The sequence below is a fragment of the Mirounga leonina genome, unplaced genomic scaffold (genome assembly GCF_011800145.1).
Source record: "Mirounga leonina isolate KUSES-001 unplaced genomic scaffold, KU_Mleo_1.0 Mir_129, whole genome shotgun sequence".
Classification (NCBI taxonomy): domain Eukaryota; kingdom Metazoa; phylum Chordata; class Mammalia; order Carnivora; family Phocidae; genus Mirounga; species Mirounga leonina.
This window is the reverse complement of record NW_023270323.1, coordinates 56,510,198-56,537,370: the sequence shown is the minus strand read 5'-3', so window position 1 is coordinate 56,537,370 and position 27,173 is coordinate 56,510,198. Positions and strand designations below refer to the sequence as shown.

Genomic DNA, 27,173 nt, shown 5'->3' with positions numbered 1-27,173 from the left:
GAAAATTTCTAAAGTTACTACTGGTGCCTCTGCAAATTGGACACTATAAAAGTTTTAACTGTGTTAATGTATTATGTAGGATTTTACAGATCACGGAGGCTGGCTCATGCAAATACAGTACCAAGTCTGAGATACTTAAATACTGACTACTTTGACATAACTGTTGGTTTAAAAATATTTAATGATATGCAAATATCATGCAAAACTACACTTTTTAAAATTTTATTTTGTTATGTTAATCACCATACATTACATCATTAGTTTTTGATGTAGTGTGCCATGATTCATTGTTTGTGTATACGTTTTTAATACTTCTGTGCCTGTAACAAACTTCTGTGAGGCTTTGCAGTTAGCACTTGCATTCTTCATGTTTGGTATTAAAAGTTTATAAGCAAAAGTAAAGTACATGACCCTTTTATTACTTAAGCCAAGCAACAGAAATGTTCTTGTTTGATGCACTGTGTACAAGAAAATTTTGGTCTGCATTGCGATATCCTGACACTATTAAGGTTATATGGAATATTTGATACAGCTGTTTTTCAGTGAAATGTGGAAACAGTTTAAAAAAGCATATTTTGAGATGAACTTCAGAAAATAGAAAATTTATTTTTGGAAGTTTTGCTTGTGTGATATATGTAATGCTTACAAAGTTTACTTTTTACACCCACCAAGGTCTGACACTCAGCCAGTAAAACCTTTTGGACACTGCTGTGTCTAATGATGTAGCAACCCCACTAATAAAATATTTCTTATCCCGAGAACTCATCTCAAAAAACACATTTATGACTGTCAAATAATATTGAATAATAGTTTTTCTATTAAATATGCTTTGCATGTGGAATGTGCAATCTGAGAAGAATTAAGGCAAAAGAAAAACTTGTTTTATAGCATCATTAAAGATATTATTGATGGGCTCATTAAAGACATAGAAAAGAGATAATAATTCCTTATCGCTTTCATAGTTTTAAAAATCAATTTCCTAAAGAAATATTTGCTGCTTATAGTACCTTACTGTAGCTATTTGGATAAGGAGAAACAGACTTAACGTGGTTTTATATCCAATTGTCAAAGCAATTCAAGAAAATACAGGCTTGAACTTCATTACATTAAATGGCTTTTGAAAATATGTGATGCTGGTGAGCCTGAGTTACTTATTTCTTTTAACCTGAAATTTACTAAGGGGAGGGTTTATATTTATTGTGTTATTGCTTTACCTGGAGTTAGAAGAAGATTTTTGGTGTGTTTGTGGTACTTTTACCAGTTTTGTAAACAAGGACACATCTAGTTAAAATAATACTACATTTTTAAGATCGACTTAGAAACACCCACAAATAAATTTATATCTACAGAAATTTCCTTGGAAAATGATAATTTGCAGTGCAAACGTGTGTGAAGACATCTTTCTGCAGAATGTTTACTTCTTCGCTGTAATCCTAATAGGATGTTTTGTCCCGTGGCTGAATGACATTTGCATTCTAAATTGTGTAATCTTAAACTTTGGAGGGGACATATCAAGTGGCAGATTTATAGATATTTTATACAACGCCCTCATATGATCTGTGCTGCCACTTAAGCTTTATTTGGCTCATCAAATGAGGTTGGCTCTATATTCTTGAGCATTTAAGACAGCCAATATCAAGCTGTTGTGGCATCCTGTTTAAAAGGCAAAGTGATAGGCTTATAAATAAACTAATGTATGGTGTTAGACTCCTTAACAGAGCAAAGAAGTCCATATACCAAAATAGAAAACCTGCAAAGCCATCGGTATAAATCATGCAGTTTGCCAAAAGTGACTGGAAAACTTATATGTTGTTCAGTATTCAAAAGATGTGTAAAGTTTTAACCATAATAAATAGCTGAGCCAAAATGAAATAGAGGAGAATGAAACACATTCCCCTTAATGTAATTAGTAATAGTAATTGATACTCTTCATCTCTTCAATATTGCTGTCAGGGGACAAGGGATCCATTTACAAAGTTACATTCTGTTTAGACATCTGACACAATAAACAGGATCTTTTTTGTTCTGATTTTTGCTTGTACCATAAGGAGATGATTTTCTATTTTCATTTTAAAAAGATATTAACTTTAATTGTTATACAACTGCCAAAATGTATTTTCTGTGGTTAAATTTGATGTAAGATAAAATAAAATAAAGAGCACAAGGTTTTGTTATAATTCCCCCCTTTGATACTGAATTTATCTAAGGAAAACCCTGAGGGATGCCATATTTTAATTCCTTATGATAGGGATTAATTAAAAATCAGAGATTTCATCTGACATAAAGGCTTCATTTTATTTATAATTTTCTTGAATTGCCTTACCATAGTTCTTTACCTGTGATACAATGGAAGTGATATCTGTCTACAGTGTTCTTCTCTTCATAAGAATTAGACATTTCAAAGTGTTGCTCCTAAATCCTGTTAATGGTTATATTGTAATAAATTAAATAGCTTTGTGGAAATAAGTTTGTAAATAATGCCCTTCCCCCTTTTTGGTTTGTTTTCACAGGGTCTAGAAATTTTCAAATCAAGCTTCTATAGTTCCTCTTTGGCAGAATCTAGATGTGTGTTGCAGAGTTGCTATATATATTTTTTTTTTCTTTCCTGAAAATCACACCTTAGCAAAACTGATGATGTAGCCCAGGTTTCCATAGTTCAGGCCTTTGCAGTTCAAGCAAAAGCCTTTGCTCTCAACTAAATAATGTATCTAGTTGAGCAGAATGTGGATCATTGACAGCATTATTGAGATTAAGTGTCCACCTTTCCTTTGCTTGGTAAACCTGGTTTTAGTGGTTGTTCAAGTTTTGTGACTTGGAAGTACAATTGTGCTTTTGACTTGTAAAATAAAGACAGAGGCATTCTATTTTTCTACTTACTTTTTAATCGTCAGAGTTTTACTATGTGTTAAATATTTTTCAATTTTCTTAAAAATTAATATAATTCCAAAAGATTAGTAAGCATATAAAAGTATAATTACTACTTTGTTTATTATTTTTAGGTCCTGTTGAGTTTATTCATGCCATGCTGTTATTTAGATAATGCACTGGCAAGTAAAAATTTTATTGTATTTAGTAAATGGAAAGCAAAGTACTTTACTTTTGGCAAGAGTAGAGAAGATACAGCTTGAATAAACATTAATTTAAAAATCCATTTGTAGCTGATGCAGAAATACTCAAGAAAAATTCATATTAAGTCCAGTGATAGTTTCCCTTGCCTTTGGAACTGCAGAATGTAGTCTGAATAATGTTCTCTTTAATTGATCAAATTGTATTCAATATATTCATTGTATACTCAGTTAAAAAGATGGCAGAAATTATTTTTTTAAATTACTTCCAGTCTGGAAGCAAACAGATGACTTGCCATCATCTATTAGAGTTTTCAGCACTGAGAAAACTAAATGTCAATCTGTTTGTGTATATACATTACACCATACATACATACTACAGTAGAAATGCATCTTCAGAGTGATGCCAACCACAGCTTCTAGTTTCAATTTGATAAGCATAATTTCTACAATATGATTCTGCTGTGTATAACCAAAAACACTTTTAGGAGGTACAGTACATCTGCATATGGTGGAATTTCCGTTACACCTGGCCTGATATAATAGACAAGTGACTAATAACTGATGAAAGATTACATCTTTAGTCAGGAGATATGTACTAAAGCAACGTTACCTAGATCTCTGGATGTCTATGAATAAGGAAAGGGTCATCCACTGATTTGATCTACCTTGAATATATAAATTTTTATGGAAGTCCAAGTATGACAATTTGAAACTTATCTCAAACTTACCCCAAGTCAATAAATAACTTAGACATGAGACCACAGAGTCGATTTATAGATTTTAAGTAAATCATGCAGCTGGATAAATATAGCAAAATCAATCTTTCTTATTATCTTCTATTTTTGAGTAATTACATACATTATTTGTGGAAAAGTGTACACCTGGTATCTCTTTCTCCACACAAACACACAGATATATTCATATAGACCAACTATGATGCCATTAGACTTTTATTTCACTGTGATATTCATTTATAATATATGGAACATATTTGAACTTTCAACACATATAAAATTGAAAGAAGATATAATCGACCATTTAGTGTTTGTATCTAAAATCACTGGAGTCATCACATTTTAGAATTAAAAGATATCATCCAAACCAGTTCCTTCATTTTATATGAAGAGAGACTGAGGACTTTGCCTGTACCATTGGGGTGTGAATTTGGTTTTCTGCTGGTTCCTTGACTGATGCAATGAAACTTAAGAAGTTGAGGCCTTTATGGTAAAGTAATTAGGTTGAGATCACAAGATTATTGAGGATCCAATGTGGATACAAGTCATGGAATGCAGAGGCCAGTGCTTTTGTTTTTTCTTTCTTTCTTTTTTTTTATCATACTACCTCTAGGAATAAAATTGAACTTATGTAACTTTCTCTGTATGTCTTTCAATAGAGAAAGAAATCTGCTGAGATTTACCTATGTCTGTATAACTATATATTTGGCTATGAAGACTGACTTTTTTGCAATAGAGTAGAATTCTGTTTTAGGCTGTAGTTTTTATCTGTAAATTATTGGGGAAATTATAATTCAAATTTTATAGATATTCAAAAGAGAGTAATGGTTCTTTTCCCCTATGTAAAATAGCAATTGATGACACTCATTGAAGTAACTTAACATTGTTTAGAACATATATTCAACAGGTTAATTGACAGAATTTTTAATTTTAACAGAACCGTGACAACAGATATAAGCTCCTATCTGGGATTAGTATCTCCTCAATAAAAACATAATTTTAATTGAAATTAATAGAAGCTTTCTATACAGTGTGTATGAAAGTTTATATGCATTCTAATTGGGATAATCTTTTACCTTTTGCACCAGTATAGATAATTCTATTTGCCTTCTATGCTCCTTTACGTTTTGCCAACTTTGCAGGTGTGCTCTACCTTCGTAGCACCCTTAACACACAATCGTGAACTAAGTTTTCCTCTAAATTTGTTTTCTAGCAAATTTTTACAAAAATGTGACAGTTTTTAAATTTTTCAATTGGATTGCCTCCTTTGTTAGGCAATTAATCACTCTAGTGTATCATATCTAAATTTTATATAGTGATAAAATGCTAATGATTGAGTATATTAATTTCAAGAATAAAATTTGAACTGTTTTAAAAACTGAATATAGTGTGACAACCATTGCTTCACAATAGCTACCAATGCTGTTAGATATTTTACCATCATTTCTTTTCCTGGGACAGGATGGTGGTGGAGGTTATGTTGGAAATTTAGTATAATAATTGTTTAGAGCTTTATGTTTAAGCTGTATGTAAGCAGTTTTTAGACTATAACAAGGTTCCCCATCCATTTATTTACGGTGACTCTATAGAAATAGTAAGATCTGTTCATATAGATCTTGAGTCAGCTTTACTTTTCTCTCTTATTTATTTTAAAAGCCCTTAGAATCTTTTCTAAAGCAGGGACTCTGTTTTGGAACATTACACAGTGCTTTATTTAGCATTAGTGTTGTGGGAGAAATCACATTCCAAGAAGAATTCAGCTGAAACCACTAAAACTAATCTTAATTATCACTTCTGGTGAATTAATGTTTTAAAGGCAGAATAAAGGTTTATTTTCAGGAGTTTGGTGATGTTTGTATTGAACTCTAATGCTGTGTACAAACAAAAAATCTATTAAAGCTTCTGAGTAGGATTCATCTGACAAGTTAACTTTTTTTCCCCCTGAGCATTTTTATTACTTACAAACAGATAATTTGTAAATACAAATACTCTGCAACAAAACCTTTACCACAGCATTCTGATTGGGTATAAGACATTGGGGGATAATTCTTCCTCAGGCTTTTTTTTTTTTTTTTTAACCTGCATAAATCTTTATTTTCCTTCTTTCAGATGCGTCTACATCCATACATTACTGTGTTTGGCTGAATTCCACTCTAATATGATGCTCCATTATGCACCATACTCTGATGACCTTGCTACTCCGAAACCTGCTGGAGCCTGCCCTTGGCCGTGGGGTGTCAGCCAATCACTGCTTGTTTCCCTTGTTGTGCATTGGATTTTCAAGGCTTTTTTTCCCCCCTCATTTAAGGAAAAATACTTTTGAAATAAATAAACTTATAAAAGAAGCAGTATTAATAAAGAAATGTGCTACTAATGGATGTCTAAATCACCAGGGATTCCATTCTCAAAGAGGTGGTTAGCAGAAATTAAAAAAAAAAAAAAAAATCCCAAGGCACATTTCAACAATATTTTTGAGATTCTAGCTTTGTGTGGACCCAGGAAAATTAAGCCTATTGAGCTTGGTCTGTAATACCTTAAATACCAACTTTTGATAAAATCCTAAGTTGATCAATATTTTTAAAGGGCTATGGAATCACAGTCTTTTCCAGGCCAGTGAGATAGTGTGTTAGAATAAAAGATAGCGTCTCCTGCTCATTCTGTGTGTATTTGTGCGTGCTCCTACACATCTATATGCAAGGACTTTGAGCAATAGTTATGAAAAGTATTGTTTGTAAAACAAATTTGAGAGAATGTTGTATTAAGCAGTTACTGCCAATGGACTGGTTTATCCTTAATCTTGAAATATTGACCAAAGAATCTGTACTAGCTAGAGAACTTTTAAGTTTTTGTTGTTAAATTCCTTAAGAAAATTTGCAATCTTTCACTTAGATTTCCTGAAGTCACTGTAGTAACATTCAGAAGGAATTTGTGGCTTCCTGCTTTTGTGGTACATTTATCTGAAGGCTATTCTATTTGATGTCAGATAACATAAATTCAGGCTGCTTCCGAGAATTCAGAATTTAGATATTGTTGAGAGAGAGAGTGGTTGAATTTTAGTTGTGTAAATAGTATTCTAGGTAAGTCAGGGAATCCACTGGATGGTCCCTCTAGCTCTCTATGTTTATATATTTGTCTCTGTTTGTTGTATGTGTTTTTGTGCCCAAACATAAGTGTTCTGTGTGTGAAGTTTGATAAATTTATAGTACATTTACCATATCATCTGCCCTACGAAGTTTTCCAAAAGTTTTAAAATACTAAGAATGCCAGATTCCTGGGATTTTTTTTTTTTTTTGGTGATTTATTGTCAATATAAAAGCCCTTTAATAAAAATAAATAAATACTTGAAGAATATTGGGGCGCCTGGGTGGCTCAGTTGGTTTAGCATCCAAATCTTGGTTTTGGCTCAGGTCATGACTCTGGGTCATGAGTTGAGCCCCATGTTGGGCTCCGCGCTGGGCATGGAGCCTCCTTAGTTTCTCTCCCTCCCTCACCCTCTACCCCTCCACCACACACACACACACACAACCTCTCTAAAAAACAATAATAATAAATAAATATTGGAAGAATACTAAAATGTAGAGTGATAGGAAATGTACTTTAACCCATGTAAATCTCTAATGTATATATTTCAAGATTTTTATTTTATTAGCTGTTTAATTTTGCAAAAATGACATTTTCAGAAATATTATTGAAACTGTAGTGAAATTCCTGAATAAAACCTAATTATCCTCAAGTTCTCAATTTGTTTTGAGCACAAAGACCAGTATAAGAAGCTGGTGAAAGAACAGTTACCACTTCCTGGTTCTTGAAAATGTCATGTTTCCTCATCAAAAATAGTAAACTTCCTTAGGTATACTTAAAGTGTGAATCCTGTAACAAATCATATCAATTCGAAAACAAAGTATAGAGGAAAGAAGTCCAGAATTTTGGGATAATCTAACTGCAACCACATAAAGAGGATATACATAAAAACTTTCACAAAGAACATTCTAAGGCAGCCTTTTGAAAACTTGAGTTGCAACACATTTTTGAGGCATGAATCAATTTAGTGCATCTCTACCACAATTAGAAAGATGTGAAATAAAACACAACCATTCCAAGTACATCACCCATATAGTAAGAGTAAATGTTGTGTGCAATCCTTATTTCAGTTGTGTATATGTGTTCCTGTTCTTGGTTGCCATGGAAAAAATGTGTTTTGTTGTGGAAGCAGTTGAAAAGGGTTCAGAACCACTGATGCAGTTTGTTTGGGTGAGAAACTATGGCTATTATTGGAAAAACATAATAAAGCAAAACAAAAAAATAACACTCCCAAAGATTTTAGTGTACTATTGAGCTGAATCAGAATCATCAACAGCATACCATTCCAGAAGCATTCATCAACCAGCAAAAAGCTTGAGAGAAGCCTATGATCATTTCTCTGTGTGTGTTTGTGTGTGTGTTTTAATCTTTGAACATGTCATCATTGGTTCCTATTTTGCACAAATTTCCTCTTTCTCCACCTTTCTTGCTCCCAGTCGTCATCCACCTCGGTTCTCTTGATCAGCCTCCTTTGTGATTACTGGAATTTACCATGTAGGGAGGTGCCTGGGGACAGATGGAAACAGACTGAGAACAAACTACCTGATACCCTATAAATTTCAGCATTGGGATATTTTGTTTTAAATGATAAGATAATATCTTATTTTCCATCACAAAATCTAAAGAAGAAAATGAGAATGTTAGAGACTGGTTTAATCACTTTTAACACATCTAATATCAGCACTGGTACTGGCTATGCAAAAAATAATAAAATAGAGTCTTTATCCTCATGAAATTAATATATTATAAAGAAGATTATGGAGCAGAAAATGATAGATTATATTTGCATCATGCTTCTTAAGTTTCAAAGCGTTGAATGCTATGTTTGCTCATTTGCTCCTTGGAACAATCTGTGAGGAAAAGCTCCATTGTTATTTCTGAGGTGAGGAAACTGAAACAAGGAACAATTTATTTATGACTGATGGAACTAGCCTAAGAACTTTATAAGTCTTTGAAGAAATACCAGGTCGGAATTCAAGTGTACTGCGAGCACTTGGGGAAAGTTGTGAAATCTGTGCTTTTGAATACAGTCTGTTTTCTGATTTATCTGGGCAAAATCACTTCAGAAGAATTCCTTAGAACATGCCCCAGGTTGTCAAACATTTTTGCAGTCATAAACTGCAATTAATACTACCAAAAACAGAACAAAAAACAAAAAGGCTGTGGGTATAATGTGCAGATCTAATTAATTAACTGGATTTGTAAACACCATATGTGATTTAAAACAAACAAACACCTTAAGAATTGAGTAAGTCACTTTAAGCCTAACTATATTTTTGAGGCTATCTCTAGAAAAATCCAAGGCCCTTAAGAAGTAAATCCACAGTTTGAAATATGTCTCTGGGAATAATTTTCAATCTATAACTTTGCAAAACACTTTTCTTGGATGTGTGTGATTTTTTTCCATTCCTTTTATAGAGATTGTATTAATTTGCTGAATCTTTAATACACAGTGCAAGGCTTTGGCATATAATTAAAACGATGGCTAGAACAAGTCTCTACATAGATAGGCAGTGCAAAAATAAGCAAGGTAGGCAAGGTATATACATGAAACTCACAGGGACTGCCTCCACATCTGTTTGGTCTATCATGGTATTCCCAGTGCCTAGTAGAGTGCCTAACACATAGGAGACACTCATAAATATTTGTTGAACAAACAAAGGGCTTGGGCTTTGATGCTAGATATCCTGAAGATCCCTTCATATTGGATTACTGGACTATGGTATGTCCACTTTTATATCAGACTCTGAGTGTCCCAATTGTTATTTTCTTTCCCTGCTGGGTGGACTTCTCCATGATAAAAGGCTACCTGCTGGGCTGGCTAGAGTCCCTGCCTTCTCTGTGTGGGTCTGACTCTCATTTCAGTAGCAAATGAGGAATACTCTCATTTTCTCTCCTTCCTCCTTGGTGGTGGTATCAACACCAAACCCTTAAAAAAGATAAAATTAAACTATTAAGTGAATAGGCAAAGCAAATAAGGGAGGCACTTGGTCACCCAGTAGAGTTCTGATATATTCTGAAGGGGTATGAAGAAACATGCAAACTTGCTGGTTTTCAGTATTTTTCTTGTGATCCTTATTCTCATCTGGTACAGATTCTTATCTTTATCATTATCCCTTTCCTTATGGAAAAAATAGATACGTATATGTCCAAGCATAGGCATGAGTGTCTGTATTTGTCACTTTATATGTTCTTGCAGTTATTATTCATTCACTGTACCAATGCATGCTCACCGATAAAGTATAAGTTTCCATTTTTATTTTGAAAGCCCATGGTGAGCGTCACTTTTAAAGGTGAGAGCCTGGAATATCTGTAAAGAGAAACATGCACTTAGTTTACTAAGGAAAGAGGTCTAGAAGAGAGAATATGCTCTTGGAGTGATGAGCAGTGAAGTGGGAGCTGAGAAATGTCTTACAACTACTTAGTGTTGAATCAGTATGTGGTACACATGAAACTAATGTAACATTGTGTGTCAGCTCTACTCAAAAAAAAAAAAAAAAATACTCCTTAGGAGCCCATATTCTAAGGAGCACTCTTAAATTGCAAGTGCAAATTGCAAATGACTTCTGAAGGAGTTGGGTTTAGTCTTTGGCGCACCCTGGAGTAAATTGCTTTAAGCAGATAACTAGGTCAGCACCTCACAAGATCAACAGTCCTGAAGAAATGAAGATTCTGCTTAGGGCCTTAGGGGAAGGATGAGTAGCCTGCAGTAGTTTTAAAGACTAGAACTCTGTTAAGGCACCAAGTGTCTCCAACTTGAGCTAGGCATCCAGGATGTAATGAGATTATATCAGAAAAAGGAGTTTCAGGTCTGACAAAAGCAAATGTTTGTGGCCTTGAATTTTGGCCCGAGGCCCCAGTAACCATAAGAACGGTACCTGGCTTGATATGATTGCAAGATTAGTGTCAAAAACTAGTAAACACCCACTTCCTGCCATTTAGACCAGGTGTTTCGGTTTGGTTTGGGTTTTGTTTTTAGTCTGGAATATCATGTCCAACTGCTCTGTTTCCATTCATTTTCTGCTCCCATACTTTTGAGAGAAAGATAGGAACAAAGAAGTAAAAAAGGAAAAAAAGAAAAGCGCACAACCACTGCATTAGCAACATATTCACCTTCTCCCTCGCATTATTATTAGACTACTATAATTAAAAAAGTGGCCACATTATTGCCATGTAGTTGATTCTTGTCCTAATTTCATTCAATTCTCAGAAATTGAATTCTAGTAGGTCTGCACTATAGCCTAGAAACCTGAATTGTTAACACTGCCCCCTTCTCAGTTCTGATTACAGATGGTAGGTCAGGCTACAACAGTTCTGGGTGGGAGCCCCTGAAATTCCTAACTTCTGTTCGATAGTTCACTTCTCGAAGGCCTCTGGTAAAATAGAAAATGAGCTGGATAAGACAATCTGAACATCTGCCTTCTTGTCCTGGTTCTGTCACTGATTGGCCAGTGTGACCTTGTGTAAGTCCTTTCGAGTCCGGAAGCCTGTGGAAACCATCCTCTGTCATTTTACGTAACAACCCCCGCTCTGAGTACATGACAGGGTTTATGGGGGGGTCACACAAAACAATTGGGGCTTTGTCAAGCATTGCCACAATTTAAGATAATATTTCTGGTCATCCATAAATTTTTCTAAGCCTTCTTAAGATGCATTTACACGTTCGGCATACTTTCACTACCCATTATATTAAAAAGTTTCTTCGTTTTGTTTTTTTTCCTTTGGGGGGGGCATTTGTTTTAATTTGTCCTACTGCTTATTTGAAGCATCTGCTATTCTCTTTTCCTGATTCATTTCTTCAAAGTGACGCTGATCCCTGATTAAGCTGCAACAGGTGTGTCTCTGCCTACAGCAACAGGTCCTAGTTATTATCAGAAAGACTTTCGGTGCCTGTTGATGTCTCGATAGTGAAGGAGAAGAAAGAGCTCACTGCTGTAAAGCAAGTGGTTTAGGAACGGCTTGTAACAGTTTGATATCTTTTTTTTTTTTTTTAAGTCATTTTCTTCTGATCCTTAGAGGTACTGGTTGGTCTTTTTTTTTTTTTTTTTAATTTTTATTTATTTATTCATGAGAGACAGAGAGAGAGAGGCAGAGGGAGAAGCAGGCTCCCTGCGGAGCCAGGAGCGGGACGTCTGGCTCGATCCCAGGACCCTGGGATCATGACCTGAGCCGAAGGCAGACGCTTAACCATCTGAGCCACCCAGGCGCCCGTAACAGTTTGATATCTTATATCATCCATTTTGACACTTAAAAAATTCCATCGTTTTTTCAGTTATTTCTTCTTCCGTGCAATCTTTCCTGGGAATTTTTGTTTCACACATCATGACTAGTCTCTAAGAGCCATCAGTTACTGAGCTTTTATTCTGCGACAATCACTCTGCTAAGGGGTGTACTACATTATAGTATTTACTCCTTTCTAGCAACTCCAAGAGGCGGGTCTTATTATTATCTCCATGTGACATATGTAACTGGGGAAAAGCAAAACAGAATCTCTCCTAGATCCCATCCATCTCCATATAACAGGGTCCACTAACTCCCTATAGTCGTCTCCCCTCCAACGTACTTCTCTCACCAAATCTGAGAATTTTTATTAGTGTGGTGGTATCCCTGATAGATTTTAATTTACATATTTAGCATAGTATCCCTGATAGATTTTAATTTACATAGGTTGCAGTATGCATTTTATTCTAGCCCACAATACCTCCTATGTATTCTTAGCAGGTTTAAAAGAGAATCAGTATCAGCTTGCTGGTGCTGCCATAGCAAAATACTAGAGACTGGATGGCTTGAGTAACAGAAGTTTATTTTCTCGCAGTTCTGAACACCGGAAGTCCCAGATCAAGGTGCTGGCAAATTTCGTTTGTGATGAAGACTCTCTTCCTGGTTGTAGGCAGCTATCTGCTCAATGTGTCCTCAAATGGCCTTCTCCCTTCCTCTTTCTAAGGACACCAGTTCTAATAGATCAGGGCCTCACCTTCTGACTTCTTTCAACCAAATTACCTCCATAAAGGCTATAGCTCCAGATCAGTCACATTGGGGTTTGGAGCCTCAGCATATGAATTTTAGGGGGATACAACTGAAGTTCATTTTTTAGCTTATTAACTCTAAATTTTATGCACATCATTGAATGCTTCCTGCAATTGTCAGCCTTCACAGGGGTTTGTGATATAAAGTAGCATCTTAGTTATTTTAATTTTGCCAACCAATAAGTGCATCTAAGTATATTAATTAATATAAAATCAATCTTTATATAAAATAGTCCAAGAAGTTTTCCACAAATGTAGGAGGTCTTTTTAAATGATGATAGTAATATGTAGTCTTACATTTCTAGGATATTTTCAGCATTAAGATCCAAAGGAAAAGCAGTAGGAGTTAAGTGGGGAAAGAGTCAGTTGACACTATAATAATGTAGGTTTAATAATCCCTCTTTTCTAAGGACAGTCTCAGTGGATTTTCATGCACAGTGGTTTAATTGGTCTGACAAAGATCCAGTGGGTCTGAGTTCTCATGGCATATGGAAACTGCCAAAATGTACTGAAGCTGGTACCATACTCTGAGTGACTCTTCACCAACTATTGATATATATGCATTCAATACACTGCATCATTACACGAATCCACGGACACATTGAGGATTTTTTTTTACTGTGCCTTTTTATTTGCTTCATAAGGTTAAAAATTCATGTGATAAAATATGTAATGAGCAGCCTAGGAACTATATATATGTCCAGTGGGATGTAGGAAGTGGTGATTTTGTTAGGGTAATACAGAGTAAACTCATCAAAAGTCAGGAAGAGGAACTCCTTCTTTTCTGCCCTTTGGTCAGAATTTCTAGGCAATGGACCATGACAGCTGAATAGACTTTTTCTAAGAATTACCTTTCTAAGCTTCTAGAGCTAATTTTACATTTGACCTCCTATATTAAAAATGGCAGATTAATCAGTTCTTTTTTTTTCAAGGAAATGACAATAATCGTGGCATCAACTTAAAGGGTTTTTTTTTTTTTTTTTAATTGCATCTGAATCTGCTTTTCGTTGCATTTAACTGTTGAACACAAGGATCGATTTTAGATACAGATGGCATGTCTATACGGCATTAGGAACAAAAGATGGTAATACCTATTTTTTCCAAACCAGTGCACATTCTATTAGGTCAGGAACATTTAATTTACTTTATTACTAAAACTTCTTGCCTTTTTCTCTAATGTTTTACCTTTAATAAGAAACTAGTGTCTGTGCGTGTACATGTATGTATAATATGTATATGCATTTATATATGTACAGACACAGAGGTAATACAGTTACCATTTCAGAGCAAACAATGAATGAGTGATTATTGTATGCCAATTATGTAATTGTGGGCAAAGCATTGTTCTAAACACTAGAGAAGCAACAACAGTGAAGACAGATAACAATCTCTCCCCATTGAAATTCCATTTCAGCGGGGTAATACATAAATAATAATAGCTAAACTTATATTACATGCCATATCCTATGCACTGGTCAACATATTTTACTTATATTAACTCATTAAATAGGTACAACTACCCTGTGAAATAGAGCTAATTATCATTAGTTTGTAGATGTGGCAAGTGACGCACAGCAGGGTTGAGTAATTGCTCATGATCAACACAATTTGTAAAGTGGCCGAGCAGAGGGTCAAATACAGGGGCCACACCCTCAACCACTGTGTATATGCGAAGTGGACAGAACATGTCTAATTTATAGTCAACTAGTTCTAGGAGAATGAAATTGGATTCACGTATTTCTCTTAAAGGCTTCAGTGATGTTTCAACCGTCCTATCTTAATATCTTTTATACTCTGTTCTTGAAATTAGGGCACTCAGTCCAATTTTTTTTAATAGTACCATCGTAAACCTTAATCAAAGTTAAAATCAAAAGATGGGAAGGTAGATTTTAGACTAGTAGGCACTTCCTCCTTCTACCCACTCTCTGCTCTTGGGAACACCTCATTAATATGTTTTCCTTTTTTGTCATTTACCTTAGTATTCTTTACTTCACTCAGTATTCACATAGTCTGTTATGTATATTATTAATACAAGTAAGAAACATAAATTCATTATTTTTATAAATTGCCATTTTATTTAGGATAGGAAATGCCTTTTTATAGAGAATAAAAGTTTACCTAGAAGATTTTTAAAACATACATTTTATTTACCTTTTACCAGAAAGAAAATACATGTTTTTCTTTTTGTTTTCTGGTTTTTGGTTTCTAAATATTCACAACATTTGAAAGAAAGCAAAGTAATAGTGAATTCCTTATAAAATTTTTTTTTGTAATTTATTCTGGTTTTCCTCAAATTAGTTGCTCATTATTAAACATTCAATTAAAATGTGACCTGTATCATGTCATAGTTTTCCTCTTAAAATATAATATTATTCTATTTCTTTATGAGACATGTTTTCAGTCCCCTAAAATGTGAATGAGTACAACCAAAGCCCATTTGAAATACATTCCTTATAAAAATAATGATTTACTAATTTTTTGCTATGACAGCATTTTCTTAATGTGTTGATGACACTTTTTATTATACAATGTTTATTCAACTGAATAAATGTCTCTGAACATGTACCTTTGTAATATAACTCTGGGTTCTGTTATGTAGTAATTTTGTATCTTATGCTCTGAAATGATCTTTGTATACTACTGGAATGATTTAAACTTTTTAAGCTTTAAAACTATTGAATCAAATTGTTGAGGTGGTTGTTTCCACCCTCCACTTAAAAATTTGTAGAATTTTGTTTCATTAATAATAGGTATTCAAAATATTGCCAGCATTGCAGTTATTTCCAACTAATGGAAAGAAAGTAGGATAAAATGGTAAGGAATCCACCTCCTCTCCTCCGGGCCTTACTTGAATTCTTACGGAACCCAACAGACCACCTCTTTAACATTCTCTTAAAAGTTTCACTCCCGTTTGGAAACAACCATCTTAAAGCCAAACTACTCTGGAAATTAGTCATTGTTTATTATTGGCTTACTAAATGCAGGCATCTTTAATACATTCTAAAATGACTACATCAGTACAGTATAAGTAAAGTAGATACCGTTTGGTTTGAGCTGGAAAGCTGTTTCAGATTTAGCGTCTGAATATGGGCAATCAGTTATGAAATCTGTAAACATCAATGTAGATATTGGTACACTTTCAGGGAGGGAAAACAGAAGGAAAAAAAGTGTTTTGCATAACCACATTACAAGAACCTAGTGAAATTCTGCGTATATTATTATCACTCTAAAAAGTGATTCCTGGATACACCTTGTGAGTTGTGTTGTTTTTTCTATTCACATAGGTAAGTGGGGATTGTGTTGAATATTCAGTAATAAATAGCATGAATACCTACTTTAAACAGTAAGCAAGTAATAATAATGCGTGCTTATGTATCCTTGAGAATTCGCTGCTATGAATTTTGAACTTTTTGATTTTTTTTTTTTTTTTTTTTTTTGTAAAACAAGACAGTTGTTGCTACAGCACGAGGCAGGGACTCCTAATGGCAAAGAAACATTTATAATCATGTAACTGCTCTGTTTAAGCCTGAGAAGTTGTTTAATGAAGACCTTTGTTTTCCTGTATGTTTATGCTTTTAAATATTACATATAATATTGTTTGCTAATCATTAGAGGATGTGACATCCTTAAGGGACGTAAAGTGTCCCCACTGTGTCACATTACAGTTGACAGTGGATGTGCAATATGAAGGAAGAACAGATATGGCTTATAAAATAAATTCACTCGTACATAGTACTTTTATCATCTGTATAAATATGTCTGTCTGCCTTTCTCTTCTCTACATCAGCAATGCTCAGTTCTACATTTCAGACCACAGAGCCTCCATGCAAAGAAAAGGACAGTGATTTGTGTGAAGCCTACACAAAGGAAATCCAGCCACATTTCTAGTCCTCAATTATTGTGTCCTGCATGCTTGTGCAACTTACCTTGTGTTCACAGTTGACCTGTGTGGTGCTTTTTGGATTTGTAGCATTAGTAAGAGCGCTGCCATTTGAGTTGTGAATTTAGTTTTGCTTTTGTTAAGCGTCAGAAAGAAAGAAACTATTCATCACATTCTGCTTCCTATAAAGAGATGTTGAAATGCAGAAAGATCCTCACATCTAAAAGCATGCCTTACCATACAATATGCCTCTGCATTAGTAGCTACAATCTGGCTGAGAGGCAGATGCAGGTTTTATAAGATTTATTTTGGTCTTAATCTCTGAAGTGGAGTAGATCACTCAACTTTTCTTTATCTCATGTTTCTAACTTATTTGTCTCTTCATGGGAAAGGTAAGAAGCTGTAAAAATCAAACAGTGAATCATTGGCTATTGGATGAATGTAATTTTTATTACATATTATGGTAAACAATCTTTGGGGAGGATGGAGGGAGATTAAGCAAAAATGAAGTGATGGTGCTAAAAACTGCAGCCAACATATTTTCTTAGAAGAATTAGTGTTGTTGTTTTTTTTAAGAGTATCTTCTTATCAAATATAAGCGTTATGTTGTCATTTTATTCCTAGCACTCATCTGCAAGAGAATTGAAGACATATTATTTTATCACTTTTAGTAAAAGCAAAAAATGTCTTATTGAAGACAGGAAAAGAAACATACTTCAGAACTGGAGAGGAAAGTCTCAAGTTACAAAAAGAAAAATAAAAGGAGGGTTTTGTTCAAGGGGCCAAAAAATTATTTGGCTGATATTTTTTTTTTTTTTCTCATTTAAGCTGGTTTCTTACTGGGGCTGTTTTTTTGAATAGTTGAAAAAAAATGGGTGGGGGGGAAGTTTTTCATCAAAGGCAAAAGATAGTAAAAAATAAAAGTACTAAGGGAATACAGATAGGAAGTTGTATCTTTTCTGTACTTTCATGATTGCCTACATTGCCCCCCTAAACTTATAATTGAAAAGCTCTGAAAAAAATTTCAAGCTTTGAGGAAAGTGCTAGAGGGTAAAAGATAACATTCTGTGATCCTTCAACCCTCCATTCTCTCAATCTCTCTCTTTCACACACACACAGGAGTGCACGTTTGCATACCCTCACAAAGTCAAACTATTTTGTTTTTAAATTAGTCACACATTTATCTTTGCAAACTAATAATAATAATCAGTTCAGTGAGCATGAAATTTTGGAGGCATACTGGCATTTTTGAAAGCTGCTTTTAGAAAACTTATTAACCATCTCACTAGGTTTCAAGTTGTGGAGGGAGATTGCTAGAATAATGATAGTGAAGCGGACATTCTGCGTTCGACAGTCTCCTAGAAGACACTGGACTATAGGCAATCCTTGTCTCCCTCGATCCTTCAGGATCCTCTACAGCAGAGTCAGTTTAAGATATCTGAGGTGTTGCTCTTTTCTTTCCGCAGTGGCATCCTGTAAGCTTTTACACTTGCTCTATCTTCATTTTTCCCGCCAAGCAGGCTGAGTTTTCTCACTGTCTCAGAGGAAGTCAGATGTCAGTGAGTACCAAGCGGAGAAGTGATAAGAATATTTTAAACACTGAATTTTTTTTTTTTTTAATTTTTGTATCTCAGTCACACTGAGAAAGCTACAAAGGACTAACAAATTTGGGATTTCCAATATGCCTTGATGGCGTAACTACAAATTATTAAAAGCAAAGGTAGAACTCAAAGTTTGCCTAAGATGTGTTCCTACCAACCTATATGATCCTGAATCAGGAAAGACCTTAAGTAAGACAACTGGAGGTTACGTGTCCAAATGAGTCTTCTTCATTCATTTATTTAATGCCCGATTATTGATGTCCCATTGTATTTGGAATGTAAGGCAGAGGCTCAGAGTCTTGTGGAGAAGACAGACTGGCAAAGGAATAATTATACTGTAGTATGGTTAAGGGTTATGAGAGGAGCTATACGTACCCTGGGAAGGATTTAGTGATTCCTAGGGAGGCTGGCAATTGACAATTACCACACAAGGAAGTTATAATGTGGCTTTAATTTATTTCTTCTGTATCAGTCTTGCAACCTTGGCCATAGGGCATTAACTATTCTCATTGGATCGGAATTGGAATGTATTTTCTCCACACCCCATCCTCCTTTACATTTCAACAGGTTTTTGCTTTTTATGCATCTCTAATGGATTTTTTTCTTTGACTGTTAAAATTAGAACCACTTAATGAGCAATTCAGTTAGCCTCACTGCTTTTTAGCCATTCTGTGATTTTGACCAAAAACTGAACTTATTCACTATAACTGTTCACTCTGAATCCTTCACACTTGGCTCTGAATGACTTTTAGTAATTTGCTGATGTCAAATCACCTTCAAATGGGAACTATTACTATCATTGAAGAGATTGAAAGAAAAGAGACACAGGCTGCCAGGCGATTTCCAAGAGGAGTTATATAGATGCTTTTAATCACAGCAACATTACTGGAATATTTACACCCTCTCCAGGCAACTTTGAAAAATACAGCAACTCATCTGAGTCATAAGTTATATTTTCCTAAAAATAGTCATGTAAGCTTGTATTTTTATATCTTGTATTTGTTTTATGCATTGATTATCAAAAGTGTTATAGCCCTGGGGTTTCCCAAGAAAAATCATAATGATTTTTTTTTTTTTTTTACAATTTCTAATTATTTTTAGGTCCTTTTCATTTCTTCTAGTGCTCTCCTTCTCCCCTGAGCACCTATCATGTCTTCTGTTAACACTGGTACTTGTTATCAGCTGGCTTTCAGATGGTCCTGTGTAAGTGACTGGTCGATGACAGCTTTTAAGATGTTTCCTCTCCAAGTTATATTTCTATTCTGGAGGATTCTGGATGAACAAAAAGCCTGATGTGAGACTTTCTCATGAAAGGATTCATATGAGACACTATCCAGAACACAGAGGAAAACATTTGGAAACAAAACAACCCTGGTTGAATTTTCTCCTATCATTCTTGATCCCTTGATCTCTTAAAGATGTCACTTCACAACAGACCTCTGGTTTTGTGTCCAGGTAGCGGTAAGGTATCCCTTGTTTAGTCCAATGCCACTAGATCACTCAGGGTCGAATTACTCCATATATACTCCATATATACACACACACGTACATGTATGTACATATATGTACTGAGTTCACATAAATATAAATATGAACATAAACATAAATATATGCACATACACAATTTTTTCCTCTAAAGAAATAATAGTCTCTTTTAAAATCCTAGGGTAAATTTTGGTCTGCAAGCACCACACCTCCAGGAGGTAACAGAGACTGATAACCCTAACTTAGATGATAATTTGAAAATTCTAAGTTATATTTCTATCATTTCTAAATAGTATTGAAAAAAGCCGCAGCAGGACCACATTTGTAAAATGTCCTTGTCCAGCCTCATGGTAAAAGACCCAAAAAGGAGGTTACTTATTGGAAGAACAGCCAGATTGATTTTTTGGGGAATTAGCTTCAGTTGTGAAGCCTGCAGTTTGAAAGGAGAACAGAGGCGTAGATCTTCCGGAATGGGCAACATAGTACTGTTAGCTTTGGTTGTAATCCTTCTTCTAATGTTTTGGCATCTCTGTTCCGTAGGCTTTTAGAATTCTATAGTACCCACTTTTCCAGTCTCCTGAGGCCTTATTTTCAGTAACTGTTCCTAAAATCTACCTCATTTACTTTCTACAAAAACGTGCAGAATCTCTGTATAATTCCCTCAAGGTAATGGTTGAAATGTTCTATTAAGAGTACATTTACATTGGTGGATATTTCTGGTTTAATAAGTTAATAATAGCAACTATTTGTAGGAATTGGAAGTTGACTTGCAAAAACATTCCAGCTAACAATGGCTATTTCAACTATGTAAGTCTGGCTGAAGGAAGAGAAGCATTTGTTTCTTTTATTTTTCTTTCCTTCCTTCCTTCTTTTTTTCCTCTTCTTTTCTTTGTTTTCCAAGATTTTAATTGGGTAGAGTCTAGTAAGCCATACATAGATGTTTGTTGCAGCAGACTTTTGAGGATTTAATAATCTAGGTTATTTTTATCACTTAGGTCATTTGTACCATAAGTACCATGGTGGATTCTTTCATGAATCATAATAGAGCAGTATAATTAATCATTTGAACAAGATATATGATGTGCCTTAATACTTTAAGTATTTCAATGCATTTTTGAGTTTTTCTCCATTATGGCAAACTATATTATGGTTTTTAAAAAGGTGTTGGCTAAAACCTTCTTTGTAAAGATAAAATATTTCAATATGCTTTATATAGTTAACTTCAAACTGTGTCTAAGAAAACAGAGGCATTGTGATACTATTTAACCAGGAAACTTTATGTCCTCTGGGATATTGGCTGATGCATCTAACCATAATTTTCCAGGTGTCTTTCCAGTCTTTACTTTAGTGTAACATTAGTTTCCTACTGCCCTTGTAAGAAATTATTGTGAACATGGTGGCTTAAGCAACAAATATTTATTTATTAGGGTTCTGATTGTCAGAAGGCTAAAGTGGGTCTCATTAGGCTATAATCAATGTGTTGGCAGGGCTCTGCTTCTTTTTTTGGAAGGTGGAGGGAGAAGCCATTTTCTTGTATTTTTTCCAGCTTCCAGAGGCTGCCTGCATTCTTTGGCTCTTGACCATCTTCCATCTTCATAGCCAGCAATAAACAGCTGGTAGTCATTTTCATGTCCATACAATTCTGACTCTCTGCTGCCTTTCTTATGTATTTAAGGACACTGTGATTGCATTGGGCTACTTGGATAATCCAGGAAAATCTCCTTATTTTAAGGTCAGTTGATTAAAACTTTAATTCCACTTACAATTTTAATTCTCTTTTGCCATGTAAGGTAACATATTCATATATTCACAGGGTGACATCTTCGCGGCTGGGGGAGGAGGAAGGGGCACTATTCTGCAGGTCTGATAGGCAAACATTCCAAAAATTTGATAACCACATTTTACAAACCACAAAATATTATTTGGGCAGTCTCTAGTTTGACTTTTTTTTTCTTGTGTAATCTCAACATTTTAATTTATTACCTAATAGATATTTCATTGTTACTTCTACTATATCTTAATTTTCTCTCAAAATAATTTATCTATATTTGAAAAATATTTATAATAGAAAAAGCTGAAATGATCAGTTTTCTTGTTTCTGTAAGATGAAAAGCTTACTTCCACAAGAAGAGCCATCAAATTTTTGAGACGTGACCAGAAATATGATTGGCAATTTCGTGATTTCACTCTTACCTTTAATAGGACCATAAGACTGGAGCAACTTTTCAAACTGTTTCTTTACTCAACATATTATGTCTATTATGTACAAATAATATGATTGTTGATAGATAGGGTCTGACTCACTCAACCAGAGGCAGTGAAGGTGGGGAGACTAGTCTTGAGGTGGAGTAGATCTGATTCCTCTTTGGACATCCATATCCTAGTAATTGGAAGATACCAATGTCTGCTTTGTAAGGGTGTTGTGGGGGTTAAATGAGATGATGGATACACAGATACTGGTACATTTAGGAACTCAACAAAAGATAGTGACTTTACTCTCTAGGATTTGGCTTGATGGTGATGCCATTGGAGTGACAACATGACAGCAGGGGTAACTTGAGGGCAGGAGAATGTAATTATATCTGGCACTGGTCATAATTACTCTCTCTCTAACTACCCTGGCTTATGATCTGTTGGACTGCAGAGCCCATACTATGACTGGACTAGTAGTTATCGACTCAAGAAATGACATGTTTTGACTTTATTTTCTTTGGGGATAGTGAATTCAAGATAGTGTTCCCCTCAAAAAAAAAAAAAAAAAGAAAAGAAAAAGAAATGTTGACTCTGGAGAAAAGATTTGGTCTTACCAATTCTCATCAATCAATGCTCCCCGAGATCCTAATGGAGACATTACCTGTTCCTTTTCTGATGTGTGAACTTCTCACAGCACACATGTTAACATCGCTTAGTTTCTTAAAGTCCAGTAGCAGTTTTTGTCTTTTTGTCTGAATGAGCAAATTTCAGTGGGTCCAGGTTTTCTACAACAACTGTGGTAGCGGGCAGAGGAGAGGAAAGATAGAAGCAGTCTCTGAAACTCTGAAATGCATTAAACATCTTTCTTGATTTAACATAAAATGATCAAATACATGAGCATGCCTGGAGTTATTCTATTTTTCTATTGTAATCCTTGTGGGCATTTTTGTAGAAGATGTTCAGAATACATTATCTTTGAAGAAGATTCCAATTGTCAATACAACATGACTGCAACATTATTCTTCTTAGAGGAAGAAAAAGAGATAATAGATGACGAACTATATGACTCACATTTAACATAATGCCCAGAGAACTCCATTATGACTTTTGCATTTCATATGAAACTTAATGGCCCTGGTGATGTCTGGAATTTAGGCAAATAGCAATATAAGGAAGTTTAGTTCAAAGCCGGTATGGAACAAGATTATGACTTGGATATAAGAAATTCTTTACATACTATTATTGCTCTATAGGATTTTTAGGCATAGGTTTATTAGTTACTGTATCTTTGGGTTTCATGTTCTCATTGGTAAAAATAGCATCCTTTTTTTATAAAGATTATTTTAGAGAGAGTGTGTGTGTGTGATTGGGGGAGGGGCACAGTGAGAGGGAGAGAGAGAATCTCAAGCAGACTCCGTGCTAAGCACAGAGCCCAACACAGCTCCATCTCAGGACTGTGAAATCATGACCTGAGCCGAAACCAAGAGTCAGATGCTCAACGGACTGCACCACTCAGGCGCCCCTAAAAATAAGCATTCTAATAATATTTATAGAGTCATGGAGCTCAAGTGATATTAAATAGGTGAAAGTAATCTATAAATTATAAATTGCTATAAAAGGTTATTTATATCTACTGGGTTGATGCTGGGGATGCCACTAGACATCCTATGGGGCACAGGATTGCTTCTCATGGCTTTGAAATATGGTGCTCAAAACGTCAGTAATGCCAAGGTAGAGAGCTCCTGCCCATAGCCACTTTGTTGCACCCGTAGGCTGACGGGGACAGGGAGAGAGAGTGGAATGGAATATGAAAGGAGAAGGATTTGGAGAGTGCTACCCAAAATGGGTCTCTAGGCTGGGAGAATAAATACTCTGACTTCTTTCTGCTCTTCTTTAGTCTGGGCCAGGAATTCCCATTGGCCAAACCTAGCTATAAACCAGAGAAAAATGTATCCTGTGAATGTGAGTTATATTGCTCAACTTCCTAGGTATAGAACATGATCATAATGAATAAGGACAAGATTGGACAGAACAGGTGTGTGGGGAAGGAGCAAAAAAATAGAAAATATTTAACCCCAATCATAAATTGCTGTCTCAAATTAGTATTCACATCTGTGAGTCCATGAGGAAATGATGTCTGTGAATAGGTTCATCTGTATGCATAGGGACAAGTCAACCATGTGTATAAATTGGGAGAGAAGGAAAATTCAGAAATACATCTGCAATTTCTTCCCCAGAGATATTGTTTGTTCACTATATTAAAACATAGTAAGCATCTGTTTTTGCCTTTTTCTACAATATGCCTTTATCTATTTCTGTCCATTCATGCATTTACCAAGTTACTGAGAGTGTGCTGGCTGCATGCCAGGTATTGGTCCAAATACAGAAGATACAACAAATGGATATGAAATGGTGCTCACTCCGGGAGCAGCTTTGGATGTAGCAGAAGAGACAGCCATGCAAACAAATGGCTGCAACACTTGGGACATTTATGTATAAAGTAGCATGGGAGAGAAGGGGGATACTAATGTTTCCTGGGATGTAGAAAGGCCTTGCAGAGTAAGTGACCTTGACAGAGTCTTCAGGGCTAAGAAGGTGCTTTCTGGACAAGAAAACCAGAAGAGTGAGTACAAGAATTAGAGGTGTCCTTTATGATGGAGTGGAAACAGTGGGCAATAAAATAAGGTGGAGTTTCTATTTCTAAGGACTTCATGGGCCCTGCTAAGATATTGGAGCTGTAACTTCAAAGTAGTCGAGAATTATTGGATATACATGGGTAATACTCATGCAAACTGACTTAATTAAAAAAATTCCAACTTCTATACCCTTGTGTGATACAAGCCATTCAGAATTTTGTCTTTAAATTAAATTCTTTTAAAATAATATCCTAAAATTGATGCTGTACAGATTCAATTACTTCTGAGTAAGCTTAATTTAGTGGAGATTTTACTGAGGCATTTTGATGTTCAAAAGTGATAGCACTTAACAAATGTCCTTTGCTGGACCATTCTGATTAGAGTGTTAGAGGATCAAAGATCTCAGAAATATATTGAGGATAAGAGTCCCTCTTCTGTTTCTCAACTATTAACATCCCTTCAATCCTCACACACACACACTGGGAAATATTTCTTATGTCATTGTCTTTTAGAAATTTGTGATATAATCATAGTGGGGGGACAGATTTAAAGAAAGTTTGTAAGCTATAGAATTGGAACCCTAGTTTTATATAATCTGGATGCTCCTAAATTTGATGGTATTTACATATGAATATATATCTATTTTGTTTGGTTTATGTAAAATGATTAATCATTGAGTCCCCCACAGAGCTAAGCACCCTGCTTTGTTGGTGCCAAATAATGTTTTTGCCTGGGGTGCCTGGGTGGCTCAATGGGATAAACATTGGACTCTTGATTTTAGCTAAGGTCATGATCTTGGGGTCGTGCTCTGCACTCAGCACAGAGTCTGCTTAAGATTTTCTCTCTCTCTCCCTCTCCCTTTTCCCCTCTCCCCACATGTGCACACGTGCACTCTCTCTCTTATAAATAAATAAAATCTTTAAAAAAATAATGAAAAACAAACTGAGGATTCTAGAGGGGAGGGGGGTGGGAGGTTGGGTTAGCCTGGTGATGGGTATTAAAGAGGGCACATTCTGCATGGAGCACTGGGTGTTACGCACAAACAATGAATCATGGAACACTTCATCTAAAACTAATGATGTAATGTATGGTGATTAACATAACAATAAAAAATTAAAAAATACTGTTTTGAATTGACATTATAGACTTCACTTTCAGCTAGACAATTAGATTTTGAAGGAGCTTCCATTTAGAAAGTGTCTTCAGATAGCAAGATACATTTTCCCCCCACAGGATACGTACTTGTATATCTCTCATTTATCCAAGCAAATATGGAGGGGGACAAATGTAGGAATATATTTTTGTCATGTTGTTTTCTTCCTTCCCACTACTTTCTTTCTTTCTTTCTTTCTTTCTTTCTTTCTTTCTTTCTTTCTTTCTTTCTTTCTTTCTTTCTTTCTTTCTCTCTTTCTCTCTTCCTTTCTTTCTTTCTTTTCTTTCTTCTTTCTTCTTATTTTAAATATTTGGGGGAAGTGAGAACACAGAGGGAGAGGTAGATTCCCCACTGAGCAGGGAGCCTGATGTGGGACTTGATCCCAGGACCCTGAGATCATGACCTGAGCCGAAGGCAGACACTCAACTGACTGAGCCACCCAGACACTCCCCAGTACCATTTTTAGAATGCAATTTTTCACTGTTTTAAAATAGTAAACCTGTGGCCATAGGGGTTTTTGAGGGTAGAATATGGTTTGTTCTGTAGTTTATGTTAGAGAGGAAACTGAAATAAATAACATGATTGTCTTTGAAGACGAAGAGGATGTTCAGGTAGTTCCTACTCATTCACTCTCCTCCAGCTACCTTCTTCTTTTTTTTTTTTTTTCAGAATACTGTCTTTATTTTCTTTTAAATTTTTTTATTTTTAATTGTTATGTTAATCACCATACATTACATCATTAGTTTTAGATGTAGTGTTCCATGACTCATTGTTTGTGCATAACACCCAGTGCTCCATGCAGAACGTGCCCTCCTCAATACCCATCACCAGGTTAACCCATCCTCCCACTCTCCTCCCCTCTAGAACCCTCAGTGTGTTTTTCAGAGTCCATCGTCTCTCATGGTTCGTCTACCCCTCCGATTTCCCCCACTTCATTCTTCCCCTCCCGCTACCTTCTTCTTCTTTTTTTTTTCTTAACATATATTGCATTATTTGTTTCAGAGGTACAGATCTGAGATTCAACAGTCTTGCACAATTCACAGCGCTTACCAGAGCACATACCCTCCCCAGTGTCTATCACCCAGTCACCCCATCCCTCCCACCCCACCCCCCACTCCAGCAACCCTCCAGCTACCTTCTTTACCTTGTTTTCGGTATTGGTTGGCTTTCTTGGCCTGAAAGAGCAGGGCTATCGATTTTTTCAACACATCAAACTAAGAGTTGACTCAGCCTGGAGTGAGGGCATAGCAGCAACTATCTGCTTTCTCCTCTTCAGTTTGGGACCTGAAACTTGAAAAAAAAAATCATTATAATTG

General features: G+C 35.4%; 1 protein-coding gene across 12 annotated transcripts in view; it reads left to right on the top strand.

The window, feature by feature from the left end:
* The window catches only part of PCDH7 (protocadherin 7), a 418,493-nt gene that overhangs the window by 4,616 nt on the left and 386,704 nt on the right, over positions 1–27,173 (top strand). For 7 of the 12 annotated variants that reach the window (XM_035005165.1, XM_035005164.1, XM_035005168.1 and 4 more), the window contains exon 2: positions 21,551–21,607. The exons of 4 other annotated variants lie outside the window; for them this stretch is intronic. In XM_035005165.1, the coding sequence (XP_034861056.1) occupies positions 21,551–21,607 (57 nt within the window). Of the gene's footprint in view, positions 1–5,911; positions 6,962–21,550; positions 21,608–27,173 lie in introns of those variants that run through there. One more of the 12 variants, XM_035005174.1, reaches the window with a different exon arrangement.